The sequence below is a fragment of the Octopus bimaculoides genome, chromosome 1 (genome assembly GCF_046866305.1).
Source record: "Octopus bimaculoides isolate indiv1 chromosome 1, ASM4686630v1, whole genome shotgun sequence".
NCBI classification, from domain to species: Eukaryota; Metazoa; Mollusca; class Cephalopoda; order Octopoda; family Octopodidae; genus Octopus; species Octopus bimaculoides.
Window position 1 is genome coordinate 82,255,050 of NC_142928.1, and position 27,140 is coordinate 82,282,189.

At 37.2% G+C, this 27,140-nt stretch overlaps 2 protein-coding genes and 1 pseudogene across 2 annotated transcripts; 1 reads left to right on the forward strand and 2 right to left on the reverse strand.

Annotated features, from left to right (window-relative positions):
• Positions 1-3,869: 3,869 nt before the first annotated feature.
• LOC149137606 (uncharacterized) lies at positions 3,870-4,490 on the reverse strand. Its single transcript, XM_089343146.1, has one exon. It carries the CDS (start codon positions 4,488-4,490, stop codon positions 3,870-3,872), a length of 621 nt encoding a protein of 206 aa, XP_089199272.1.
• Positions 4,491-10,038: 5,548 nt separating this feature from the next.
• On the forward strand, positions 10,039-18,271 carry LOC149137607 (toll-like receptor 4). The gene is made up of 2 exons (XM_089353131.1): positions 10,039-12,275; positions 17,536-18,271. The coding sequence occupies exons 1-2, from the start codon at positions 10,039-10,041 to the stop codon at positions 17,768-17,770; spliced, it is 2,472 nt and encodes an 823-aa protein (XP_089209257.1). The 3' UTR covers positions 17,771-18,271.
• A 1,001-nt stretch (positions 18,272-19,272) lies between these two features.
• On the reverse strand, positions 19,273-19,400 carry LOC149137608 (U4 spliceosomal RNA; annotated as a pseudogene).
• Between the last annotated feature and the right edge of the window lie 7,740 nt (positions 19,401-27,140).

Below are 27,140 nucleotides of genomic sequence, written 5' to 3' on the forward strand. Positions count from 1 at the left end.
TATTTGTTATATCCCTTCATCGGAGACGGTGTGAGAGGATGGTTAAGCAATAGTTAGTTTAGTTAATATAGGAAATAGAGAGTGAATGTAGGGATTTTGTATTTGTAAATCCATTGTTTAGGCAGAATGGTATGCATATAAGATTCCATATGTATGTTGGTTCTCGTGAAATAGCCTTCTCGAAAGAGAGGGCAATTTCACGAGAATTTCACACATTTCTTTGAAGTCAACTTCTTCCGCTTTACATGTCAGCCAATATTAATTAGTCGTGAAGGCGGTGAACTGGCAGAATCGTTAGCACGCCGGGCAAATGCTTAGCACCATGTGTTTACGTTCTGATTTCAAATTCCGCTGAGGTTGACTTTGCTTTCATCCTTTCAGAGTCGAGGAAATAAGCACTGGTTAAGTACTGGATTCGATGTAATCGATTTGCCCCCCCCAACACTGAAAACATTTTTTTAAGGCGGCGAGCTGGCAGAATCGTTAGCACGCTGTGTGAAATGCTTAGCTTTATTTCGTCTGTCTTTACGTTCTGAATTCAAATTCTTCCGAGGTCGACTTTCATCCTTCCTGGGTGGTTAAATAAAGTACCAGTTGTATACTAGGGTCGATCTAATCGACTGAAACCATCCCCCCAAAATTCTGGCCTTGTACCTAGAGTAGGAAAAAATATTAATTAGTCGAACAACGTGGGTGATCATGGGTTTTATGGCAACAAGGTTAAAATCCTCGTAGCTGATGCTGCCAGAATTATAATTACGTTCTCAGTTGGGTAACTGAATGAGACTACCGAACCTAAGATTAAACCTTGCTACGTATTAAATACATTTCAGTATTTTTGGTTCCTTGTGTAACCATGTACGCGTCTATAGGCTATGCATTTAGGCACACACAAGTGTATGTATGTTTGTATACACACACACACACACACACACACACACACACACACATACACACACATATATATATATATATATATATATATATATATATATATATATATATATATATATATATATATATATACATATATCGCATATATATATATACACACACCACCTGTCTTCGTTTTTTGTTTTTTTTCTGAATTCTCCCCCTATATATGTATTTATATATGTATGTACCAACATACATAATACATACATACATTCATACATATACAGAGTGTTCCGACTAAATTTAGTTATATTTGTCTTTTGTTTCAGGAAAAGCTTGATGTACTAGTGAACAGTCAACGGAATTCAAGAGCAAAAAATTAAAGTTATAGTTAAGATGTTAGCTGGCATGTAGAACTGGAGTCCCTCTGAATATTGGAAAAGAGGTAACTATATCATGATTATTCGCACCAAGTAGGAAATGCTGACATTATGAATGCTGCCCAGTGCTTTGTGGACACTGAAAAGGCTGTAAACTTAACATGAACAACTACAACAGAGACAGAGACTACGAAGTCGTGAAAAGCAGGATGGGACACAGCATGCATTCTAATCGCATCCACACACCACCAACTGGTGAACAGGGATTAGGTTCAGTACCGACGGCTTTGTGAAGCTGGTGGAGGCTGTGGCCAAACCCTGACTGGAAAACGTTGCTGCTAAAGGGACATACATGTGGCATGAGTATTCGTCTACTTGCCATACGTACGGAATAAATCAGAAGCGGTTGTCAGCGAATTTCTGCGACTTCATTAGCCTCAATTTCTGGCCTGCTAATTCCCCCAATTGTAATCCAATAGATTATTATCTGTGGGGCACATTCGAGAAACATCAAGGCCGAGCTGCTGGTCAAAATCAAGGAGTTGTTTGAAGATCTTTTCAAGGACACAGTGAAGCACGCACCTACCAAGTTCTGGAGCCGTTTTAAGGTCGTGGCGGAAGCTCAGCTCGGCTACTTTGAGTAAACTGTGATATCTTAGCCATAACCTAGTTAATACTGTTTGATTTAAAAAAACAAATACTTTTATATTGGGATAGGATGTCTTTTCTTTTCCTTTTATGCAAACTGTCAAATTTAGCTCAAACACTCTGTATACATGTGTTTGTATGCATGTATTTTTGTGTGTATGTATGTGTAACAGAATAGTCTTTTATTGTAAAAGTGGGGATATTTTCAATGGCAAGAGTGTATGGAGTGATAAGTCAAATGTTGGAAGTAAACACTTTTAATTATCTCATCGACATTGTTTCAAACATTTTAATAAACATCCTTGAAATATATAAGTACTTCAACATTTTAAGGATTGACTTCTCACTTTTGGTTTTACTTAGCCAGCTCATCTTACATCATACATATACAGGAGTTGATCAGATAGGATGTATAAGTATACGCAGTTATATATATATATGTATATGTAAAAACTACATATATATCTAGAAATAACAAGACAAATGAAATACTTCATGTAAAATACAATGGTTTAACGACACGGTAACAAAAATACTTATTTACTTTCGGCTTCATATTCAAATACTGAGTAATATTTTTGTGTTTTACTATTCTTTTCAGATTTTTATGTCTTCAAATGCGTTTTGGCACTTTACTGACAAATTCCATTTTACTTCTTTCTTCTTTTGTAAATCGTTTAATGGTGTTCTCAGTTTATGTATATTTGGAATGTACTGTTGATAGTAATTTACTAGGCCAAGAAAAGCTTGTAATGTCGGTATATTCGTTGGAGGAAGCATATTCTTGATTGCGTCTTCTCTCGACGTCTTCCATTCTCATCTATGATTTGACCCAGGTATTTGATTTTAGGCAAAAAAAAAAAAAAAAAAAAAAATTCACACTTCTCTTCACCGAGTGTGAAACCATAATCCTTAATTTCTTTAAAGACACACTTCACGTATTCGATATGCTAATTCTGCGACTCGCTTTTGATTAACACTTCATCAAGGTAAGGAATAGCAAATTGATAGTCTGCCAACATCGCGTCCATCACCTGTTGAAATATTGCAGGTGCTACCTTCAGTTCAAAAGGTAGTCTATTGAATTTGTATAGATCCCCGTGCGAGTTGACCGTTAACAGCTTTGAGCATTTTTATCTACTTTGATTTGTAGATACGCGTCAGATAGATCAAGTTTTGAAAATATTTTCCTCTGTTTAGTTTTGTAAAAGTATTTTCTGGGGTCTGCAGAGGATAATGGTTCATTTTTAAACAGTCATTTAAACCGGTCGAAAAATCGGCTCACAACCTAATTTTGTTTCATTTTTATTTTTTGTGCATACAGTCGGAGCTGCCCATTTCGCGTACTCCACTTTTTCAATGATTCCGTTTTTGTCGATCTGTCCAACTCATCATCCACTTGCTTTATTGCCGCAAAGGCACTTTCTTATTAGGTTTGAACACAGGTGTAACGTTATCATCTAATTCAAAACACTCTTCAGTCTATGTGCATAGACCTAGTTTGTCCGAAAGTACTTGCGGAAACATTTAAAAATATTTTCGCTTTAACTTTTCAGACGAATCATTTTTTAGAAGGACGACCATCTACGTATTTACAATAAAGATTTACGGGGAGATCCCATAAATCGAATAATTCTAACCAATCGGTACCAAACAGATCGGTTGCATTTTTAACGACGAAGACTTTTTGGTATGCATGTTTTCCCTCGAAATGTGACATTAGTCCACATTTCGCCTATGAAATGTAATTTGTCGTCCATCACGCTACTAGCAGATCTCGCTGTCTTTCTCAACATAAGTTTCCCTATTTTATTCCATGTGTCCATATTTACTCTTGAAACATCACATCCAGTATCCAATTAAAGTTTAATATGTATTCCATTTATTTTTGTGTACGAATTTTCTTATTTTGGAGTCGATTTTTGTTTCTGCTGAGAGCACTCTAGGATTTTTAACGTTTGATCTTCATAATTTTGTTTTGCAGTCTGAACTCTCGTGACCAATTCTTTTGCAACTGTAACATTTTTGATTTTTAAACGGACAATCTTTTCTGACATTTATGCCCCTACACCCATAACATGGATTAGGACGTTGCTCTCTTTTCTGGTTGTATTTTTCCGGTCGGCATATCAGCATTTTCAAGGCATCCTCTTCTTGAACTTCTTCTACTCCGTGTTTCAAGTTTACCATCCTTTGACATTCTTCTGCCATGGACTGTAAGCTTAGTTCTTGGCTCGCTTGTTTGAATTTAGAAAGAATTCTTGCCTGAATTTCTGTATCTTCGCTTACTGTAAGGTCTTGTATGAAAATAAGACACTTGAACATCTCAGGTGTAAGTACTTTGAATTTAAAACTTTCAAACATCCTACTGACCGTTCCTGCGTCTGTGATAAAATCATCATTCTCTTTTATCGTTATATTCGAACATTGTATTCGAGTGTTCAATAGTAAAGTTTTATCACCGAATATGTTAGGCAGTAATTCTGTTGTTTCTTTAAAACACATTTCATTGTATTTTTGGGGCAATATGGAATTACGGTAACGTTCATGCTCTAATGGCGCTAATTTTCGCAATAACAATCTCATTTTTTGTTTGCCCGACCATGATTTGCAATGTTGCTTAAAAATCTCGTACCTCTGTAGTACGATGCACAAGTGAGACCCTCCTCTGGATTCATTATTCGAGTTCGAAACGCTGTCTGTCGAAAATGAACTTAACTAATTTTTGAATTTCTTTGAATATAGCTCTAATAATTGTTGTTGTAGTTGTTGCTGTAATAGTTGTTTCTGCAATTCCCGTGACTGCTCTTGTTGCTTTTGCAACTGTGCTATGGAAGCTAATAGGCCTTCCAATATTTGACAAGTTCTATCACGAAGAAATTGTTAAATAACCAATGTGAGCTTCGAAACACTCGTCGCCAGATGTTGTGACGTAATTTGTTACGCACTATAAATAACCCGACAACAGTAAAAACAATGTAACGAACTAACAAATCTCTTTACGAACCAACAATTAATATTCCATGTGACTAACCAATCGACACCTTCCGACTTAGCTGCGAATTAACACCAACTTCACTCGACTCTGAACACTTTGAACACACTCGCATCTTTACTATTTATACTTTACTCGGACCACTCTGTCTTTTGCAAGGGGGCGTCGTAACTCTCATCACAGCAAAAACCAACACCCCTACGTGTGTTTGTGTTTGAGTGTGTGTGTGTGTGTGTGTGCGTGTGTGTGTCAGTGAGTGTGTGTATGTGTGTATATATGTGTGTGTTCAGGCACAAAAAAATATATATGTGTACACACACACACACACACACACACACACACAGACACACACATGTATGTATGTATGTATATATATTCTATACCTGTTTCAGTCATTTGACTGCGGCCATGCTGGAGAAGCGCCTTTAATCGAACAAATCAACTACAGGACTTATTCTTTGCAAGCCTAGTATTTATTCTATCGGTCTCTTTTCCCGAGCTGCTAAGTTACAGGGACGTAAACACACCAGCATCGGTTGTCAAGCGATGGTGGGGCGACAAATACAGACACGCGAATGGACACACACACACACACATACGCAGACACACACACATTTATATATATGCGCATGTATATTGTTGTGTCTAGGGAGGGTCATTATGCGTCTATTTGTTTCAACACACGAATTCACATAAAAATCTTGCAAACCAGATACAAACTATATATATATGTATATATATATATATATATATATATATATATATATATATATATATATATATATATATATATATATATATATATATATATACACACACAAGCACCCAAAACCACGCTAATGGTTTAGGAGTGAAATTTTATGATTTCTCGGTTTTCTGTGAATCGATTTTGATAAATTTTTTCCCAGCTGGTTTGCACACTATGGCAACAACATTGTTATGGTTTCATTATTCTGTGTAACGTCCTCTCATTTTTATTTCAGATTCTTCAGTTTTAGGGTGAACCACGCAAATAGTGTCTCTCCTCTCTAAGAACAATGGGACGTAGAAAAGGCCTTAACGATGCAGAGAAGTCTTTCATCATCAAGGTACGTGCTAAACGCACCTGTCTTCATGTCATTGCGGAAAAGTTAGGTCGTCATGTGAACACGAAGAAACGATTCCTGAAGGACCCTTCGCCAATGAAGCAACGATCCGATTATGGGACCTCCAAGCCTGTGACACCTAGAGATTTAAGGAATATTGGACAGAAGTTACGTGGGAAACCTGGACAAAAAAAGCAAAGCTGTTTTCACCGCCTCTGGACTTCCTCATGTACCGAAAACCTCCAGAAATCACATTTTCAGAACTATGGCTTCCATGCGATAACCTCCGAAACTGCCTCCTTTAACAGGAGTTTGAAGCTTCAATGGGTACAAAAGTACATGACGTTAGACATGAGTTGTGTTGTGTTCACTGACGAAACCAGGGCGACCTTCGACGCACCTGACGGTTGGGAAAATGGTTGGGTCAATTCTGGAATGAGTGTCACCAACGTTTACGACGTCAACAATAAGGTGGAGGAGTCACGTTGTGGGATGGTATCATTGGGACAGACTTCTTGGTCCAGTGAGGGTGCCTGAAGGGTTAAAGTGACCGCAGCCGCCTACTGCAATCTCCCGAAGGAGGTCTTGAGTCCCTGGCTAGATGACGTACTGCTGTCACTTCTAAGAAATCTCGTATTCATGAATGCCAACGATCACCCAAACATTACTAGGAGTCTCACAGCATACAAGGTGAAAGGTCGATGGTGTGGCCGCCAGCATCACTGGATCTCAACCCTATCGAAAATCTTTGGCCCATCATTAAACAAGATGTTTTTGCCGATGGATGCCAATTTATGTCGAAAGATGATTTAAGGGCGACCATCAAAGCTGCAGCAGAGGCAGCCCAACCTGCTACTATTAAGAAATTGACAGATTCCATGACTAATAGGGGTTTTCAAGTTATCCGTCGAAATGGCGCTCACGTGGCTAAATAATTCATTATGTCAATAAATGTTATAATATTAATATATGATTTTCTGTTAAATATATACTTAATATATGCTTAATATGTATCCTCACCCTTTATTTTCTGAACAAAAAAAGAAAAAAAATGTCAAGATAGGCTTTTTTTTATTCAAAAGCTATTAGCGTAGTTCACCCCAAAACTGAAGAAGCTGAAAAAAAAAAAAAAGACGTTACGCAGAACAATGAAAACAACAATGGTGTTGCCATAGTGTGCAAACCAACTGGGAAAAGTTTTATCAAAATCGATTCACAGAAAACCGAGAAATCCTAAATTTCACTCCTAAGTTATTAGTGTGATTCTGAGTGTGTGTATGTGTGTGTGTGTGTGTGTGTGTGTGTGTGTGTGTGTGTGTGTGTGTGCGCGCGCGTGTGTGTGTGTGTGTGTGTGCGTGCGTGTGCATATATGTAGTTTACAGAGTGCATATTCAAGACAATTGAATGAATAAGGATAATACTACATCTACACAATCTTTTATGTTTACAGTCAATTATACAGTATGTTTAACTTAAACGTGTCCCACATACGTTTGTTTCAAACCACAGCAGTGTGCAAAACCTTGAGTAAAACTGCATAGATTATTAACCAGTTGAACAAACTGGATGCAATTGAAAACAACATTGCGAGTTCCTACCCGTACAGCGCTTTTTTCAAGCTGGTATTTTCTATAAATCGGGGATTTTATGGAGGTTCCTGATCTTTTTACTTCTCCGTAGATTCGTCTCATCCTAGGTATTCCTAAAATGATATGATCGTGTGCCTTCAGGCGGAGCATCAATGAACTTGACATTGATATTTTACGCTGTCATACTATGAGTTGGCTTTACCTATCTTCCTATTAGTTGTTTTTATGCTATTCCAAGATTTACTCCTGTATAATGGACAGATCCCATTCGTGTCATTCTCTATGATGGTCTTGTATTTTTTCATGACTCCTTTGTACAACCCGATCCTGTCTCTTTGGCTGTACCATGAGAGCTGCATGCAATGGATGAAATGTTGTATGCATTTCTAATTCTGTTGCGTCGCACACGTTTCTCATGCTTATCCGCAGTTAGGATATTGAACTCGATATTATCCAAAATTGCTGCGTCCCGATAGACCAAGTATTTGGAGGCCATAGGGTTTGGTCTAGTGGGAATGAAAGATCTGGACCTTGTTATTCCTAGTTTCCAGCCAGAGTTCAGTGTCTAAAATAGGTGGTCTGTTATTAGGGTACTTACTAGGGAGATCTATTCTTACCTTGATACTCTGATGGATGGCGTTAGCTATTTGCTGGATGCTGTCCATGGTACTAATTTATAGTTCATAGACACTATTTTGTAGGGGTACTTTTGCTACTCTGTTGATATCATCAACATAATGGAAGTAGATAGTTAAGGTTGTCGAGCTGTGTTCTAAACGTTCTTAGAGTTTCTTCTCCCAACATGAAGAGGTTAGCGACGTCGCCAGCAATACTGACAACAGTAGCTGCACCCTCTTCTTGGGCGTATATCTTGTCATTAAACTTAAACGTGTGGCCCTTTAGTGTAACTTTGATACTCACGCCTACCGCATGAGTGACCATTTTTATCACTTGATCGTAGTTTCACACACACACACACACACACATACACATACACACACACACACACACACACACGCACGCACGCACTCGCACGCACGCACACACACACGTATAATGATATATGTGTACGTGTATGTGTATGTATATGTATATGTAAATGTACGTATATATGTATGAGTGTGCGAACATATATATGTGTAAATTCGTACGTTTCTACGTTCTTCATTGTCTTCGTATTTTCACACGTTTGTATATACAGGTGCACATGTACGTATGTCTGAGTGTATACATGTATGTGTGAACGTAGGCATGTCTATATATGTGTGTGTACATACACATACACGCACATACACACATATATACGCATGTATGCGTGTGTGTGCTTGTTTGCGCTAGCCTGCACGCGCGCAGCTGGTGGGTTGCATGAGACTGTGACTGTGCCGTTCGTTCGAGTGGTTTATTGTACTTATATATGTTGCCGACTGCTATCTCTTTCCACTTCTTCCTTCTCCGTTCACAAAGGCGGAGTAAGTCCCAAAGCCCTAACAATACAAATACCAGCCCACTCTGCATGCCCGTCTCCATCTGGCATGTTCCTGTGGTTTGTTCGGTTGATGTTTCTCTCTAGCTTCTATTTCGTTTACGATTGTCTGACGATATGTTTGCTCTACGTTTGCCCTAGAAGCGTCAAGTGTTTGCATTTAGTGTGACGTCAGGTGTTGCCGAATACTAAAACATATGTAACAAGTGGAAAATGGAATGCTAAGCTGTGTCCATGTTCTTTTCTCTTAATATTGTTACGCTCTTTGCATTACGTCATATACCATCCTCGGATGCGAACAACATGCGTGTACAAGCGCTGGAGTTTAATATATTTAACATTAGAGTCGAAACATGTGTGGTTTAATTGTCGGGTGTTGTGTTCATCCAATTGTGTGTGGTGTGGGGTAGTGTGTGTGTGTGTGTGCGCACAGTTATATGACAATCAGATTCAATTATGGCTTTGATTCGGTCATCATCAACTTCAGTAGGTCGACCAGAACGTTGTCATCTTTGAGTGAAAAATCTCCTGAACGGAATTTTTAAAACCATTTCTGACACGTGCGTTCTGTTAAGCAATCAACACTATAAACTTCACATATCTCTTTGTGAGCTTTAACAGCTTTCCTGCCTTTACAGAAATAAAAAAGCAAAATATGGCGAAGATGTTGGTTTTTGAACTCCATGTTAAAATTGACACTGAACTAACAGCTGTAAACAAAATTACGCGCATTTTGCTACTAAAGTAAGTTAAAAGTAACAGCTATCAAATGTCAAAAGAAAAAAATCATAACATGGACATAAATCATTTAAAAAATCGTAACTCTATCTGTTTGCGAAAAACGAAATTACTTTCTTACCAACTCAGTATATTAAGTTCATATGTCACCAAAGTGTCAGCTGCCATAGATTTCTATTAAAATTTGCTTAACTAAAATTATCTATATTTCTTTTATTTTAGGCATGAAGATTTCTACATAAAAATGAAGAGGATATTCATTATTGCTTTTGCTTACTTCATGGAAATGTTTATTAAAGTGACTGCAATTTGTCAAACAAACTGCCCTGATGTTTGCAACTGTACTGAGATTAAATTCAACCGGTGTACTGTAATCTGTACAGATCAAAATCTAACTCAATTACCCGATTCTTTTCCAAAGAATACTACGTCAATAGATTTAAGTCGAAATCGTATTAAAAGTATTTCAAAGAATAGTTTGAGACATTTGAATTTATTAGAGGTGCTAAAACTTGACGATAATCTCCTTGAATATTTACAACCGACCACCTTTCAAGGTTTGTGGTCTTTGAGAGAACTCTCGTTAGAGTACAACCGACTAACTATGACTTATATATCCTTTCCTATAAACCTGTTCCAAAATTTAACAAGAGTGAAAATTCTGAAATTACGAGGTAACTTATTAAACACATCTACGACCTACATCGATAAAACTATTTCTCATTTAACTTCACTGGAACAATTATATATGACAGGTACTAAAAATTCTTATTTTGGAGAGGCATATCTAAAACTGTCAAAGTTAAAGTATGTTAGCTTTGCTACAAAACGGAACAGCTCAGATATATCTTTTCTCACGGACAATGACTTCAGAAATACACGGCATATTGTCTCTTTGAATCTCAGTTATTCTCAAATAACTTCAATGGACGTAGAAACTTTTAGGTATTTAAATAATCTGAGAGTTGTAGATATTTCATATAATAATTTTCACGTTAGATTCATGCATTTCTTCAAAAATTTCCTGTCAAGTTATCATCTTGAATATCTTGTTCTCAACAATATCAATGTTAGGAATAACCTTGGAATGCCATTATTTGCGGCGGAAGCATCTTATTTAAAACATACATCGCTGAAAAGATTTGAGTTTAATTATAACAGACTAGAATATATAGAGCCCAATTTTATTTCTTCCTTACCCAAAACATTGGAATACGCATATTTGAAAAATAATATATTAACATATGGAAAATATTTGTGTGAAATCAAGACTTTATCCAACATTAAATTAATCGACATTAGTACGACATTATCACATAGAAACCTTCCATTATTTCGTTATAAATTATTCAATAGGGATATTACTTACAGCTTTACAATCTCCAAAACTCTTAAAACACTCTTACTACAAGGTTGCCACTATCAATTTCCGATACCACCATTCCATATAAAACATGCAAATGCGATAAGATTAATTAATGCAACGAATAATTTATTTTGTCCATGGAGTGGCCCAGTTCGAGGCTTAGAACAATTACAGATTCTGGATTTAAGTCACAACCAATGCAATAATATCAGTAACGAATTCTTCACATTTTTCACTGGTCTGCGACTTTTGAATATCGAAAATAACATAATAGGAATTTCAGGGCAAGTTGCCGAAGAAGGTTTCAGTAAAGCTTTTCTAAATTTAACCAGCCTCGAAGAATTATATCTTTCAAATAACCACATTCAATATTTATCAAACAACAGTTTGTTACAGCTGAAAAATCTCAGAATCTTAAATTTACACAACAATTTATTAGAATCCTTTGATGTAAAGATTAGTCATATGTTAAATTTATCATATTTAGATTTATCTAAAAACATTTTACAGGAACTGTCAGAAAACACTTTTAATGCTATTGAAAAGATATCTGAATACCATAAACTCACTGTCAACATACAAAGCAATAATTTGAAATGTGGTTGTGCGCAAATTAGATTTCTCACTTGGCTGCACAAAGTACGCAATTCAGCACATTTGAAAATAATGTACTCGAAATGTACTCATCCTAACGGAACAGTGTGGAAGTTGACAGACAGCCGGCTTCCTTTGATTATAACCTATCTTAACCACAGTTGTTCATCATTTATCGGTATAATTATCACTGTAGCATGTCTTATTGTGCTTCTGGGTTGCTTTTCTTTCGGAGCTCTTGTTTACCATTTTAGATGGAAACTACGATATTTGTATTACATGATCCGAGAACGATACGCATATCAGAGAATACAAACTGGAGAATATCTTTATGACGCTTTTGTATCTTATGCAGAAGAAGATCGAGGTTGTGTTTTTGAATATCTAATTCCAGAACTTGAAGAAAAGGATACGTTTAAACTGAATATCCATCATCGAGATTTTCCCGCAGGTAAACAGATTGCTGAAAATATATTGTCTGCTATCCAATCCAGTCGAACATGTCTTATTTTACTAAGCAGGTAAATGTTCACCGTTTATTAGTATTCTATCAAAATGTATTAATTTTAGTTCTAATCTTTTCCCTTTATTTTCTCTTGTGAACAAAGCTTCCTTACGTTTTGATAAATTTTAGCCATCTTTTAAAGAAATTTAAAACGTAAATCTCTACACAGATTACTTGCAGTGTTTGAATAAATTATTTCTTCTCAAACAGAAGATTTTTTGTAAATTGCGTTTTATATTTTTACCCTTTTATTGGTTCTAATATTTTGACTGTGTAGAGACACTGTCAGAAAGGACAGAGAGAGAAATGGGAAGGAAAATAAAGAGAGTTTGGTAGTGAAGAAGGTGGTAACTCAGGTTAATTTTGATCAAATATTTGCGAATGGAGTTTGGAAGAGAAACTGAGAGCCAGTCACAATACATAAACAGACATAGACTTAAACGCGCGCACGCGCACACACACTTATGCGCTCTTGCGCTTCATATGGAAGATATAAGTTCCACTAGTGAGAGAAATCTGTCTACTCACTCCATTGTGGTCTTGTGATGCCGTCCTTGTTAATGCGACGCCTTCTTTTGAGGCTGACGCACTTTCAGAAATATTTAAATCACTGCAATGGTGTGAACGACGGCGACGAAAACAAGGGCGAACTGGTGTGGGCGGCCTTTACGCAACATGTCTTTCCGCAGCCACTCTTATTGACGGAGCTGCAATCATGGGTCAAACGGAGACCAAGATTGGGTTTTTGGTATCTAGAATGTTGCCAGGTGCTCACTGCATTGTACCAGCTGGAAAAACTGTTAGCAGAAAAACAACCGAAGATTTCTATAGGGGGCTAGTTGAGGTTATCTCTTAGTTTGTCTCTTTGGGACAGCAAGGAATATCAGGAGGGTTCTAAGCACTCGAAAGGCTACCGAAAACTGGTGGATATCTAAGGTTACAGGTAGTAATCCACTACCTACATAAATCCTATCAGGAATGAGACCGAACCTGAGTCAAATCAAAATGATAATAATAATTGTGATAATGATTTCTTTTATTTGCCACCAGGGCCCTAAATGTGGAGGACAGTATCAAAGGACGAGATACAACATACAAAATACAAAACAGGTGGGGTTTATGTCGATCAAGGGAAGGCACTACAACGTTAAAGGATATAACAAAACGATATAGACCAGCCCTGGGCTGGTCTATAATTATTTCCTCTGTAGTTTCTTCTTTAGCTGCAGCTTCGTTCTTTTTATCCCTTACTGCTTGTTTAATTTGGTCAAGTTTGTTACTGTCTATATAAGGCCTTACTTCAAGGTGTTTCTGTCTTCAGTTTAAGTAGGTTTGTACAGTATTAGATTTATTTGTGGGAAAATATATGGCATGGTAGAAGGCCGTAAGAACATTATTATTATTATTATTATTATTGTTCAGTAGTTTTATTTTTATAACGTGCTTTCACTTCACTACCGAGTGCAGCTCTGTGCGCCTTGGGAATGTGCTGTGGTTTGCTGTGGTGCTCTTATGTTTACTGTATTGAAAGTGTTTTGCGTAGGATGTGTGCAGTGCCCAGTAGTGCAATTTTCTGTATGTTATATATATTTGTAAGTCCTGGTGTTTTTGTTATGTATTTGTCTGAATATTTTTTTTATTATACCTAAGGCACCTACTATGATAGGAATTGATTCTGTTTTTAGATTCCACATTCGAGTTATCTCTATTTCCAGGTCTTTGTATTTTGAAAGTTTTTCCATTTCTTTTAGAGAAACGTTGTCATCTGCTGGTATTGATACATCAATTAGAAAGAATTTTTTTCTTCATGATCTTTGACAACTATATCTGGTCTATTTGCCTTAATTTCTCTATCTGTGTGTATTGGCATATCCCAGAGTATGGTTGCTTTCTCGTTTTCTGTGACCTTTTCTGGCGTGTGTTTATACCATCTTTTTTCTGTTGTTATTCCATAGTGTTGGCATAGCTTCCAGTGTATATAGGTCCCAGCTCTGTCGTGTCTGTGAATATATTCCTCCTTAGCCAGGACTGGGCAGCCAGAGATAATATGATTTATTGTTTCTTGTCCATCTCCATATATTCTACAGTTACTTGTTATATTTCTTTTCATTATGTGTTTTTAGTAATTTCTGGTGGGGAGGCTTTGGTCTTGTGCAGCAATTAAAAATCCTTCAGTCTCTGCTTTGAGTCCTGAGCTTCTCAGCCATTGCTGGGATTTTTCTCTGTCTATTTCTTTCGCATTTAGTTTAGCCCAGTATTTACCATGTAGGGGCTTTTCTTGCCATCATTTTATCATGGTCCGTTGCTGTTCTAGTTTTAGTTTGGATTTCATTTGTTTTATAGCTTTTCTTCTTCTTCTTCTTCTTCTTCTTCTTCTTCTTCTTCTTCTTCTTCTTCTTCTTCTTCTTCTTCTTCTTCTTCTTCTTCTTCTTCTTCTTCTTCTTCTTCGTATTTGTTAGGTAGATTGATTTCTTGTTTGTATTTGTCAGCTTCCTTAAATACTGAAAACAGTTTTTTTGTTTTGCTCGTGTTTTGTGGCTATTTGTATTAGTTTCCCTTGCTTCTGGAGTAGGTATTTTTGCAGTCCTATGGTGGTTATTTTATAATAGTTTTCTAGCTGTATTATTATTATTATTATTATTATTATTATTATTATTATTATTATTATTATTATTATTCTATGAAAACTCACAGCTTATTTTGCTGGCTATGATGGAAAATGTCAACTGTCTACAGCCAGCAGACTAAGGTGACATTTGTTTACTGGTCATGCTTCAAGAACCCTGCGAAGAATTCTTGCAATGCAGATTTTTGTAGGCGTTCTACTTTCACACTTGCACTATTATTTCTCAGCCATGTTAGTAGTTGAGTGCTGATACTTCCAAGTGTACCAATTACTATTGGTATCACGCCTACTCTCTTCATTGACCACAACTTTCGTATTTCCCACTTTAAATCGTCATAGTTGTTTATTTTTTCTTCTTTCATATTGATCCTGTTATAACCGGAGTATGGTATGTTGATTATCATACATGTTCCCTCTTTTCTATTCACCACAACAATGTCCGGTTTACAAATCTTTAGGAATAGCTCCTAATGCACCCATAAGTACTGGGATACATTTTATCTCCACTTTCTATAGTCTCTCTAATTCAATGGCTAGGTCCTGGTACTTTTCTATTTCTTTTATATCTCTCATTAATTTTTTTCATCCTTTGGGGTTGTAAAGTCAATTATGTGGCACCTTCTACTACTACTACTACTACTACTACTACTACTACTACTACTACTACTACTACTACTACTACGAAATCAGGCCTTCTATCGTCTATCACTCTGTCACTCTGAATGTTAAAGTCCCACAACATCTTATATTTTCTTACTTTCTAGTATTTTACTAGGTTCATATTCATACCATTTATCAGTATGGTCAAATCCTAGCTTTCTACATAACTCCCAGTGGATTACTCTCCCTAGGTTGTCATACCTTTTCTTGTATTCCTTCTGTGCCAGCATGCTACATTCACTTACTATATGAGTATCACGTTCCTCTTTTGATTTGTATAACCTTCATTGGCAATCTACTTGGATTTTGTCTATTTTGGCTTTTATCCAATTAGTCCTTAATGCTTGATATTGTGCAGCTACTAACAAACATTCTCTTTCCCTCTTCAGCTTTCCCTCTTCTTTACTTTCTGCAACAGTAACCATGTCTCACTACTATTTGCTGCAACTGTTTTTGGAAATATACCAAGCAACACCTTCTCCTGCCAGTCAGATAATTTCTCTTCTTCTTTCTGGTTTTTAACTTCGTTTGGGTTTTTGGTTTCCTTATGTCTTGCTGTGACTCTTGCAGCTTTTAGTAAGTTTTCTTCACTGTCATCTACATAGGAGTCTATATCTACTCTAGCTAACTCGACATACTCTTCTACTGGTATTAATCCTCTTCCGCCCTCCTTTCTTGGTAGGCATAATCTTACTACTCCTGCCCTTAGGTGGAGTCCTCCATTCATATGGAATTCCTTCCTAGTTCTTCTGTCTATCTCTGCTAATTCAGTCTTTGTCCAATCTACAAAAGCTGCTGAGTAACTAAGTAATGATAATGCCCAAGTATTTGCAACCTTCATTAGATTCAGCTTTGACTTCATTAGCTTCTTCACCCTTCTAATGTACTCCTTCTCAATTTTCGTTTTCATTTCTGTATTTATTACCCTGTCAGATTCTAATACACTTAGATACTTGTAACTCTGTCCTCCTTCCAATGATTTTAATGTCTGGCCATCTGGTAATCGGTTGCCTCCGCTGTTGACTACCTGTCCCCTTCTCATGACTAATATTGCACACGTATCTCTGTTAAATTCCATGCCTGTAACTTTGCAGAAGGAATCTGTCTCTTTTCATTCTTCCTAAAATATTCAGATCATCCATGTAGAGCAAATGATTAATTTTTCCGTTATTTCTAAACTGATACCTGCCTTTGATTTCCTGAGGGTGATCAAACATGACACAAATATTAAAGGGGATAGCAAGTCCCCTTGGAGAATTTCTCTTTGATATTAACTTTCCCTACGAGTGCGTCACCTGAGTAGAGATCAACTTTCCATTTCTTCTTGCTAAAGCTAATTAATTCTCTTATGTTGTCTGCTATACTGAATATACTCAAACATTCACTTATCCATGAGTATGAGATCATGTCATAGGCTTTCCTATAATCTATCCATGCTATTATGAGATTATTTTCTAGCTTTTACTTCATGTAGAACTGCTTTGTCTGTATATAATAGATCATGCGTTCCTCTAGCCTTCTTCCTGCAACCTTTCTGTTCTGGTTGTAAATTCTGGTTGTCAAGGTGCTCGCACACTATTTTTCTTCTTCTTCTTACTATTATTATTATTATTATTATTATTATTATTATTATTATTGTTAGTCTCTGTCATCGGACGGTATAGCTTAAAGAGGCAATCCCAGACTGTTGCCACCACCACATGAACTATAACGAGGGGTTGGAATTTGTGGCGGTCCACGAGGATGCTACCGTATAATGTGAGCTCAGGTGGTAAAGAACTCATACAATACTATTTTTTCTCTCCTTTAAAGAGAAAGAGATAGAGATCTCTTTCTCTTTCTCCCTCTTTCTCTCCTTCTCTTACCCTCTCGATCTTTCTTTCTCCCCGCTATGTCTTCACAGTCCCCTCCAGATTTTACCAGCAATTATGATAATATTTGTTTCGTATTTTAAGTTGTATCATCAATGTATAATATCGTTTAATTTCAGGAGCTTTTTGTCAAGTGAGTGGTGTATGTTTGAATATAACATGGCTAAAATGGAATGTATCCACACTGAGAGAGATTTGGTAATTGTCATAATGCTCGAAGAACTCTCTGTAGACATTCTACCTTTACAATTACAACATCAAATCAAAACACAGAGTTATATATGTTTTCCAACGGAGAACGCGACAAGTGATGTTTTCTGGAATAATCTTAAAAAGTCTATACGAGACGGTTAATAACTGTGATCGATTTCAATTATATATCAATTTTAAAACGGTATCACCGTAAGCACATTTTGTAATTTTCTCATTTGTACATATGTAGCAAGACTTTAATTTTCTGTGCGCGCACACGTGCGTTTGTGTGTGTGTGTGTGTGTGTGTGTGTGTGTGTGTGTGTGTGAGAGAGAGAGAGAGAGAGAGAGAGAGAGAGAAAGCGAGAGAGAGAAATTTCTTTATAGAAAATTGCTATTGCGTTCAGTAAATATTCATTACAACCTTACCTTTAAATTTTATTAACAAAAAAACGTTTCTTTGTATGTACTCGCAGTCATTTGTTTATTTTCAATATCAATATTTTGCTGATCATTGTATAATTTGTTGTATGTGCTAATTGCTAGCGATTGCATATTACCAACTTGTTCATTCTTTTCTTTCTATATTTTGAATCGAGGAATCCGTTTTTGCAATGTGTTTCCCTCTGCAAACTTGTGACAAATAAAAATTGTATATTTGAAAGCGCCCATTGATTTTTTTTTTATCAGTATATCAGGAATCTTTTACAATCTGTTGAAATCTCAAACAGAACTATTCATGGTATAATATCACTCTAGATTCTCGAGCAGAATGCTTTACAGACATGCAGGTGAGTCTCTTGATCGCACTTGAAATGATTCCTGGTAAAAAATTCGAGCAAACTCTGCTGGTCATCACAAAATTTACACCTGCTGATAAGTTGAAGGCATGTCCCAAAGAAACCTTCATATTGAGACAAGAAGAAAAACATCATTCTACCAAAATTACAGTGAGCCTTATTACAGATGCCTCAGCAGCCCAAATTGCAAAGATTTTACTTCAAACAGGGGCAATGGTCAGTTTCCAGGTGTCAGTGAAAGTAAAGATGTTATAATTCAAAATAATTGTCGATCGGTATACCTAGAAATCGCAAGAAACGCTACTGAAATTTTACCCTAGACCTTTGCGGAGTTGCAAAATCCCTAAGTGGTTTGTAAACATGCATTCCTAGTTCCCCAAAGTAACATTATGCAGGGTATTAATAACACTATAACTCAATAGAGACTGGGCGAATTCCAGTGATAAAAGTCAAAACACCAAGTGGTCGTATTTTACGATACTGACAGCTATCCAACAGTGTTTGCCGATTCTCTTCGGTCTGCAACTGTTAGTAAAACTGATCAGGTCGCTGCAAATTTGGATACACCAAAGTTCTTTAAGCAATCGCCTTCATCAGATTGTAAATTACATTGGCATTACAAACTCTAGACACCCACACGCACGCATGCGTACACACACACACACACACACACACACACACACACACACACACACACACACACACACACACACACACACACATACACACACACTTGTATAAATATAAATAAAGATTGATATAGATATATCTCTGTGTGTAGGTATAAATACATATATATAAATCTGTGTGAATGTATGAATTTATATATGTGTATATATAAATTCGCACAGAGGCAAAACAGACATATATATATATATATATATATATATATATATATATATATATATGTATATATATATAGTTTTCAACAAGCAATAACCACGCCTCGGATACACCTCGTTGGCCATGGTGTATATATAAATACGCACAGAGGCAAAACAGACATATATATATATATATATATATATATATATATATATATATATATATATATATATATACTAGCTGAATGACATGGCGTTGCCCGGGTTACTGCTGTTCTTATTCAGATTAGTAAACAATAAATATAAATATAAAGTTATATTCTCATAATTATTTCAAAATATCTGTATTTTATCAAAAAATATCCAAATTGTACTGATAATAGAAATTCGAATTGAAAATCTGTCAATGTTGAAGCACCTCAGGGTAAACAATATTCATAGTGTAACTTTTTGTTGGTGTCGAAATTAATAAATTGTTGCTGCTTTCAACTCGCGAGCAAGCAACGAGTTGGCCATGGGAAAAGCATGTAGTAGAGAGATCAAGTGCAACTTTGATCCTGAGATTTGTTAATTGAAATACCAAAACTTAGTTTGACTGGAAACTGAAGCGTCTTAAATTCAAATGTAAGATCAGCAGGTATGACATGAATTTTTGGAATAAAGACATTTTCACCTTTGTGACTATCTGTTATGATTGTTGCCTGTAGGATAAGGGGTTTCATGGAAGTAACAATTAAGCGAGTTCCATTACACATGTGAGATGGTTCAAGATTCCCAAGCAACATAACAGGAGCACCCAGTTTTAGTGTCAAGTTATGCTCTGGTATCCCAATGGGTTTTTAAGTGTGTTCAGAAATTCAACAGGGTATTGAACAACCTGATCTTGATCAACTGTTATCAATTGATCGAAAAGTCATTTCTGATATATCTGTTAACTTTTGAAGAAGTTCGTGATTGAGTTTATCAATCATTTCATTTGTTGGAGCTAGCATAGCTCTTTCACATAGCCAGTTTAAATCAGCGTAATTTACAGATAAATTAGGAAATACTTTATACATAAGATCCCTAAGCGAAAGTGTCATTTAATCGCATGTAATTTCATGTAGTCGAAGTCTTGAGTTGAGTGCTAATATCTCATTACCAATCTTAAGAAGCTCGTATAATTACCTTGTAGAAATACTCTGATGTTGCTTGTTAGATGACATTTTTTTCACATGTCTCCAAAGACACGATTTTTTGAATCATGCATTGACCTCAACAGCTTTTGATCTTTTTGGGATAACTGGCAATGCTTGACGAATATATCCTGCAAGAAAAACTGTTACTAATCCCATGAGCGTGCTATTTTTTTTTTGTCTTGCAGGGTACGGTCGAGTACCTCTGGAGCACAACGGTGTGACAGTGCACTCATCCCAAACAATGCGGCAAGTTTGTTGGAGATATGTTGCAATTGCAGAGCTTTTAGAAATGTTGCACATTTGAGATTCTTTCAAGGTTTAGAGGGAGCTTAAACATAGAATGAGCAGTTCTTCCCTCATCGAAGAAGGTAGCTGTAATACCAGAAGATGCAACACTGGAAGATTTTATTTCGTCCCAATTAGGACTGCAGGTGAAAGGGACAAAAAGATCTGGTTTTCCATACATCCTGTGAATGTTGATGGAAGGATTATAACTTGGCCCATGTTTTGAATATCACCATCTGTCCTCAGAGCATCTTGGGGATGAACATAATTTTTAGCTCTTAATTTTTTTTATTGTTATGAATGTAGAAAAGACGCATATTCTCAACTTTAACATAAATATCAACCAGGTATTGCTGAAATAGATCACGATACATGTGTAATTGATTTGATTGTTCTGGTCTCAACATCAGTGGGTAAGAATAGAAAGTCATTTGATGACACATTTTTGCTTGCAATTGGCTCTCCTGTTGCAGGTTCAATCTGTGGAATATTGAAATGATACCCATCTTGTCCATTCCACAGAATAAGAGCATCATAAGAGGGATGAGTCTCTGAAACACGTTTAAGATTGTTATCTCGAGCACGAATGAGAATATCAGGATTTTCATGGGGATCACCTACCATAAAGATGGCTACTTCATTAGCCGTGGGTTCATAAAAAACGGCGTAAAATGTCCTCTACTATAGTTTAATATAGACGTAACGAACGCGGAAGCACACACACATTCACAGACACATAGACATTCATAGAATTGATAATATTAAAAACAGCAAAACGTACACACATGAAATTAAAGCGAAGCGAAATGTAATCAATACAGGTGCAAAACATACTTTCTGTAGCATAGTTATTCTATAAAAATTCTTTTTAGGGAATATTTGAAAAAGAAATATTCCAGCGTCGGAAAGTCACCGTTTTAGTAAAAATTAAAGCACAGGAAGTAGACATTTATTTGGAGCATGTACTAAATATAAAATTCAAGATTGAATGTCATGGTGAAGAAAGTCAAACTCCAAGAAAATTCAGAAGGCATAATTTAATTTTCATACAGAAATAATTAGTTTACAAATTTTAAATGAACGCTGAACGGAGTGTGTACAAAGGAATATGTTGCTATTGTGAATGTTAATTAATTTAAAACACTTTCTGAAGGATGTATGTGGCAAGACATAAATTAATTTGACAACACTTACTATATATTTTAACCGTGTAAGGTTATAGGCTGTAGAATAAATTCTGACTAACGCAATAAAAAAGGTGACACAGCGTTGACTACTCACACTGATAAATCAGTATACAGGAATACTTTAAAGTCGCTTGGACTGTTAAAAAAGCATTATCTTCAAACTGGTTATAAGGACTGGAATAACATTTCTGTAATTATATTGAAAGAGCTGCTTAGGCTTTCTACTTCGCCAAATTTCCGAATTTGTTATAATAACCAGAATAATATTTTTTTTTTAGATACATTTAAGAGTGTTGTGCGTGCTGTCAAATCAGCAACATCTTCATGCTGGTTATAACATCCAGAATAATATTTCAGCACGTAAATAGTGATATTCGTTAATGCTGTTTAAACCGCAACTTTCCATGATGAAAAGGAAAATACAAACACTGGTACTTCAAAATGAACGCTGTCGTTCGTTCAATGTCCAGACCGTGACAAGACTAAACTCTTTCAAAATCAGCGCGTTTCACGGTTGGGTGGTACAGTCACATACACTCTCTCTCTCTCTCCCGCTATTCCTCTGTCTTTCAACTTCTATAGAAACTTGTTTTCTCTCTCTGTTTCTTTCTCTTTTCTCTCTATTTTTTTCTTATTCTGTGTTTCTCTCGCTCACACATATTCTCGAAAGATTATAGTGTTAAATTTTTGTAACGCAAATATGTAAATAAAAATAAAGTTTAATTGGTAACCGAAAGATTACTGAATATTTTGATACCTCATACGTCAAAATTGACATCTCAGTTTTCGAATCCATAGGGAACACACGCACGCCCGCACGCCCGCCCGCACGCCCGCACGCACACATACACACATATACACAAACTCTCTTTGATATAGGTACGACCCAACCTCGTTTCCAAGGTTATCAGCGCCCCCTTCTTTCCTGCTTTCCCCCTCTCTTTGTACCGGCCTTCTTTCACCTTCACCTATAGAACATACATACGTATGAAACACCAGCGTCTCTCTCTCTCTCTCTCTCTCTCTCTCTCTCTCTCTCTCTCTCTCTCTCTCTCTCTCTCTCTCTCTCTCTCTCACACTATCCCTCTGTCTTTCAGCTTCTCCTACAGAAACTTGTTTTCTCTCTCTGTTTTTTTCTCTCTTTTCTCTGTCTTTTTCTCTTTCTGTGTTTTCCTTGCTCACACATATTCTAGAAAGATTATGATGTAAAATTTTTGTAATGCAAAAACGAAAATAAAGTTTAATTAGTAGCCGAAGGATTAATAAATCTATTGATACCGCATATGTCAAAATCGGCAACTTTGTTTTCGAATCCATAAAGAATATACGTACACGCGCGCGCGCACACATACACACACATACACACACACACACACACACGCGTACACACACACACACACACACACACACACACACACACACACACACGTTCTCCCTCTCTCTCTCGCTTTTATATATTAAGATGTATTTTTTTGAAGCTTTATTTTTTCCTCTACAACTTTTGCTTACCATTTCTGAAATTTGGATAAATTTTACCTGCTTTCAGACAGATGACGATGGAGTGCCAAGTAGAAAAATATGAGCATCTTCGACACCTGCATTGACTATTTCAATCTTTAGTTTTCATGAACAATATTAATAAATCAGTCAATGATGCATATTATCTTTCCTTGTTCACGACTTTTTGCCAACATTCCACTAGCTTGTCAGCGCCTGCCTTGACAATAGAAATCACAACTTTTTGTGAGAGTTATATTCTTTTATTCCTTTGCACGTTTCAGTCATTTGACTGCGGCCATGCTGGAGCACTGCCTTAGATGGTTTTAGTCTGAGAAATGGGTACTAGGACTTATTCTTTGTAAGCCTAGTATTTATTCTGTCGGTCTCTTTTGCCGAATTGCTAAGTTACAGGGGGCAAACACAGACACAAAGACACGCACATCGTGTATACACACGATAGGCTTCTTTTAGTTTCCGTCTACCAAATCCACTCACAAGGCTTAGGTCAGCCCGAACCTATAGTAGAAGACACATGCCCAAGGTGCCACGCAGTGAGACAGAACCCGGAACCACGTGGTTGGGAAACAAACTTCTTACCACACAGCCACGTAGGTTACCTTTTCCTCGTCTCTTGAACTGGTGTTAATTGCTGTCAATTCGAAAGTTTTTCAGTCTCTTATTCGTGATCTCCTTTGTGCGGACGATTCCATCTTAGTTGCTCATTCAGCTAAAGATATGTAATTTCTCATGGATTACAGTTCTATTTGGACTCAGCATTAATCTATTGCAATGTTCCAGTCTGCACCACGAAACCCATATGTGATACCATTTATCTTAGTTGAAAGAACAACATTGAAAAGGGTAGACAAGTTTGTCTACCTGGGCAACACACTCAGCCTTTCACGCTCTTTGGATGATGAAATATCTTTAAGGTTGCTTCTCCCTGTTAATGGTGGGAGGTGGCACAATCTTTATAATAGACTCAGCTGATAGCTGTACGCTTCCCATTGTCGACAACAGTTGTTCAGCGAAGGTTATCAGTCCCGTTAATTCCGTACACTGTACGAAGGCGTGCAGGACAATTTCATTGCCCTGCCCACACCTCGGGCATGTCGGTGGGACGGAACGATCGTGCCTCGATAACCTCTCACGAACAGGTAAATCTGATCGATAGCGTAACCAGGCCAGGGATTTCTGGTAATTATCCAAGGGTTCTTCTAAACAGGTTGGTCAACTGACTTCCATCAACGCCCAGAGTCTCTCCCAGGACAATGTCTGACATAAACTCTACCAGCCCGCTATAGAAATTCACTGTGTATTGCCCACTCAGGAGAGCAGCTTGAGTGCCTGTCGCCCTGACTAGGTCTACGCTTGATCCATGGACCAATATTCCGTAGGGATGTCAATTGAGGGAAGAAAAACCTCACGTGCGGTGACCACACCTGCTCACCATCCAAGTAGAGTCAGAGGTGCCTAAGCCTTAGCGCGAACTTGCGCGTCCTATTGTTATTACTCTGCTAGGAGTGCGGAATAATAATAAATTATATCTTTGTCTTCAGCTTATGTGAATCATTTATGTCTGATAACGGTCGTTTTCCCTTCATCTGGAACAAATATAAGATATGTTGCAAGTTTTCGATCTAACTTAAATGAAATATTCTTATCCCTTATTTAAAATCTTGTAGACATCTCTTTAATTGTAAATGTCCTCTAAAGAAATATGTTCACTCTGTGTAAACCATTTCTGCTTCTGGTGCATGGGGTCACGGTAAGTCCTGCCAATATGTTATATTCGTCGTAAAGTAAAATTTCAGTTGCTTCCTTACGGCATACTCGGCATCGCTTTCGTTCTCTCATGTATGGAGTTGCAAATTTTACAATGATTCGCTATAAGATGTAACAGGAATTTAAATTTTTGTTGTAGCCAGACGTATTCGACCAATCAAGTTAATGGGGCAAGCTAGCATTTTAAAAAATTTTCACACACACACACACACACACACACACACACACACACACACACACACACACACACACACACACACACACACACACACAGACACACATACACACACACACACATACACACACATACCAGAATATATATCCATCCGCCCAATGCAATTTTAACCTTAAAGTGCATGTCGAAAAACCCATTTTAAGAACTGCATGTGTATTTTTGTTCATGTATTTTAATTGATTGCATCTTTGGGCAGAGAATATCTTGCAGCCAAATGTGACTAGGAAGAGGCATGATGCCATCCCATTTTCTGCAAAAAGTTCTTGTACTTGGCAGACTTCCATTCAAAAGTTTGATCGCACCCTCTTTATAGACATTTTGGTAGCATACTCTCTGTTTACCTCCCCTTAATTCTGTTGTAAATTAATTTCCCCCACTTAATACAAACTGCTATCTCGTCCAACGATCTCTCCAATGGTGGATCCCGTCACCTTTTCTATCCAATAATGTTACATATAAAACTTACACATCTCTGACAATAAGTATTGATTATGTAATTTGCAATATGTAATCAACAGTCACATGATGATAATGAAAGATGCGTAAGATGGTGTAACTAAATATCGGATAATCAACCTCTCGTGTTTTGTTTTCTCCTTATACGAGGGGTGTTCATTAAAGATTTTTCCTGACCCACTTCCCAAGGACTGGGATAAACGAAACTTGGCATAATTATTAGTCCTTCTCTACATAGCCACCACCAACGGTAACACAATTCTCCCATCGCATTATGCAGCTACGAAGGCCTCGTCTGTAGAAGTCGGTAGGTTGCGTCTCGAGCCAAGTCTTTACCCCGGAAATAAGTTCATCATCATCCGAAAAGTGCTTCCGCTTCAAAAACGACTTCATGATTGGGAAGAGGTGGAAGTCAGATGGTGCGAGATCGGGAGAGTAAGGGGGATGAGGAAAGATTTCATAGCCGCAGTAGTGTGCTTTCATCTGAGCAACATGCGCATTGTGAATTGGGGTGGTGTCTTGGAAGAGGCGTGCTCCTTTGGTCAGCATGTCACGCCTCTCTACTTTGATGACCTCCCGCAATTTCTGCAGCGGAGAAGCATAATATGACTCGTTAATTGTAGTACCATTCGCCAGACAATCCATCATCACTACTTCACGCTGGTCCTAAATGATTGTGAGCATCACCTTGCCTGCTGACGTTTGGACTCGAGCCTTCTTTGGAGGTGGTGAGTTATCATGTTTTCATTGCTTCGACTGGATCATAGAGAGGGACTCAAGTTTCATCCTGTGTGATAAGTCTGCCAAAAATGTCCGCTTTTGCTTTGTTGGCACATTGCTAAAAAGGCCTGGGAATAATTGATTCGTTCCTGCTTCTGAAAACGTGTGAGCATCCTGGTAATCCATCGCGGAGACAACTTCCACATGTGTAAATAGTCGTCAATGATTTTTTTCCACGGACCCTATGCTTATCTTCACTTCTTAGGCCAGTTGCTGTATAGTTATGCGGCGATCCTCAAAAGATGGTGGCATTCACTTTATGGATGGTGTCTTCCAGGAGTAGGAACAATTTCCACCGATGTCCGACCACATTTGAAATGGCGATGCCAGTGCTTAACTACGTCGTATGGTGGTGCATCGTCACCCTAAACTTCTTTTATCTCCTCAAAATTCTCTTTTGGTGTACGACTTTTCAAGTGTAAGAATCTGATCACTGATCTGCATTCAACTGCTTCCATTTTAACACTTTTGTCCACTTCAACAGCCGTAAAACCCGAACGAAT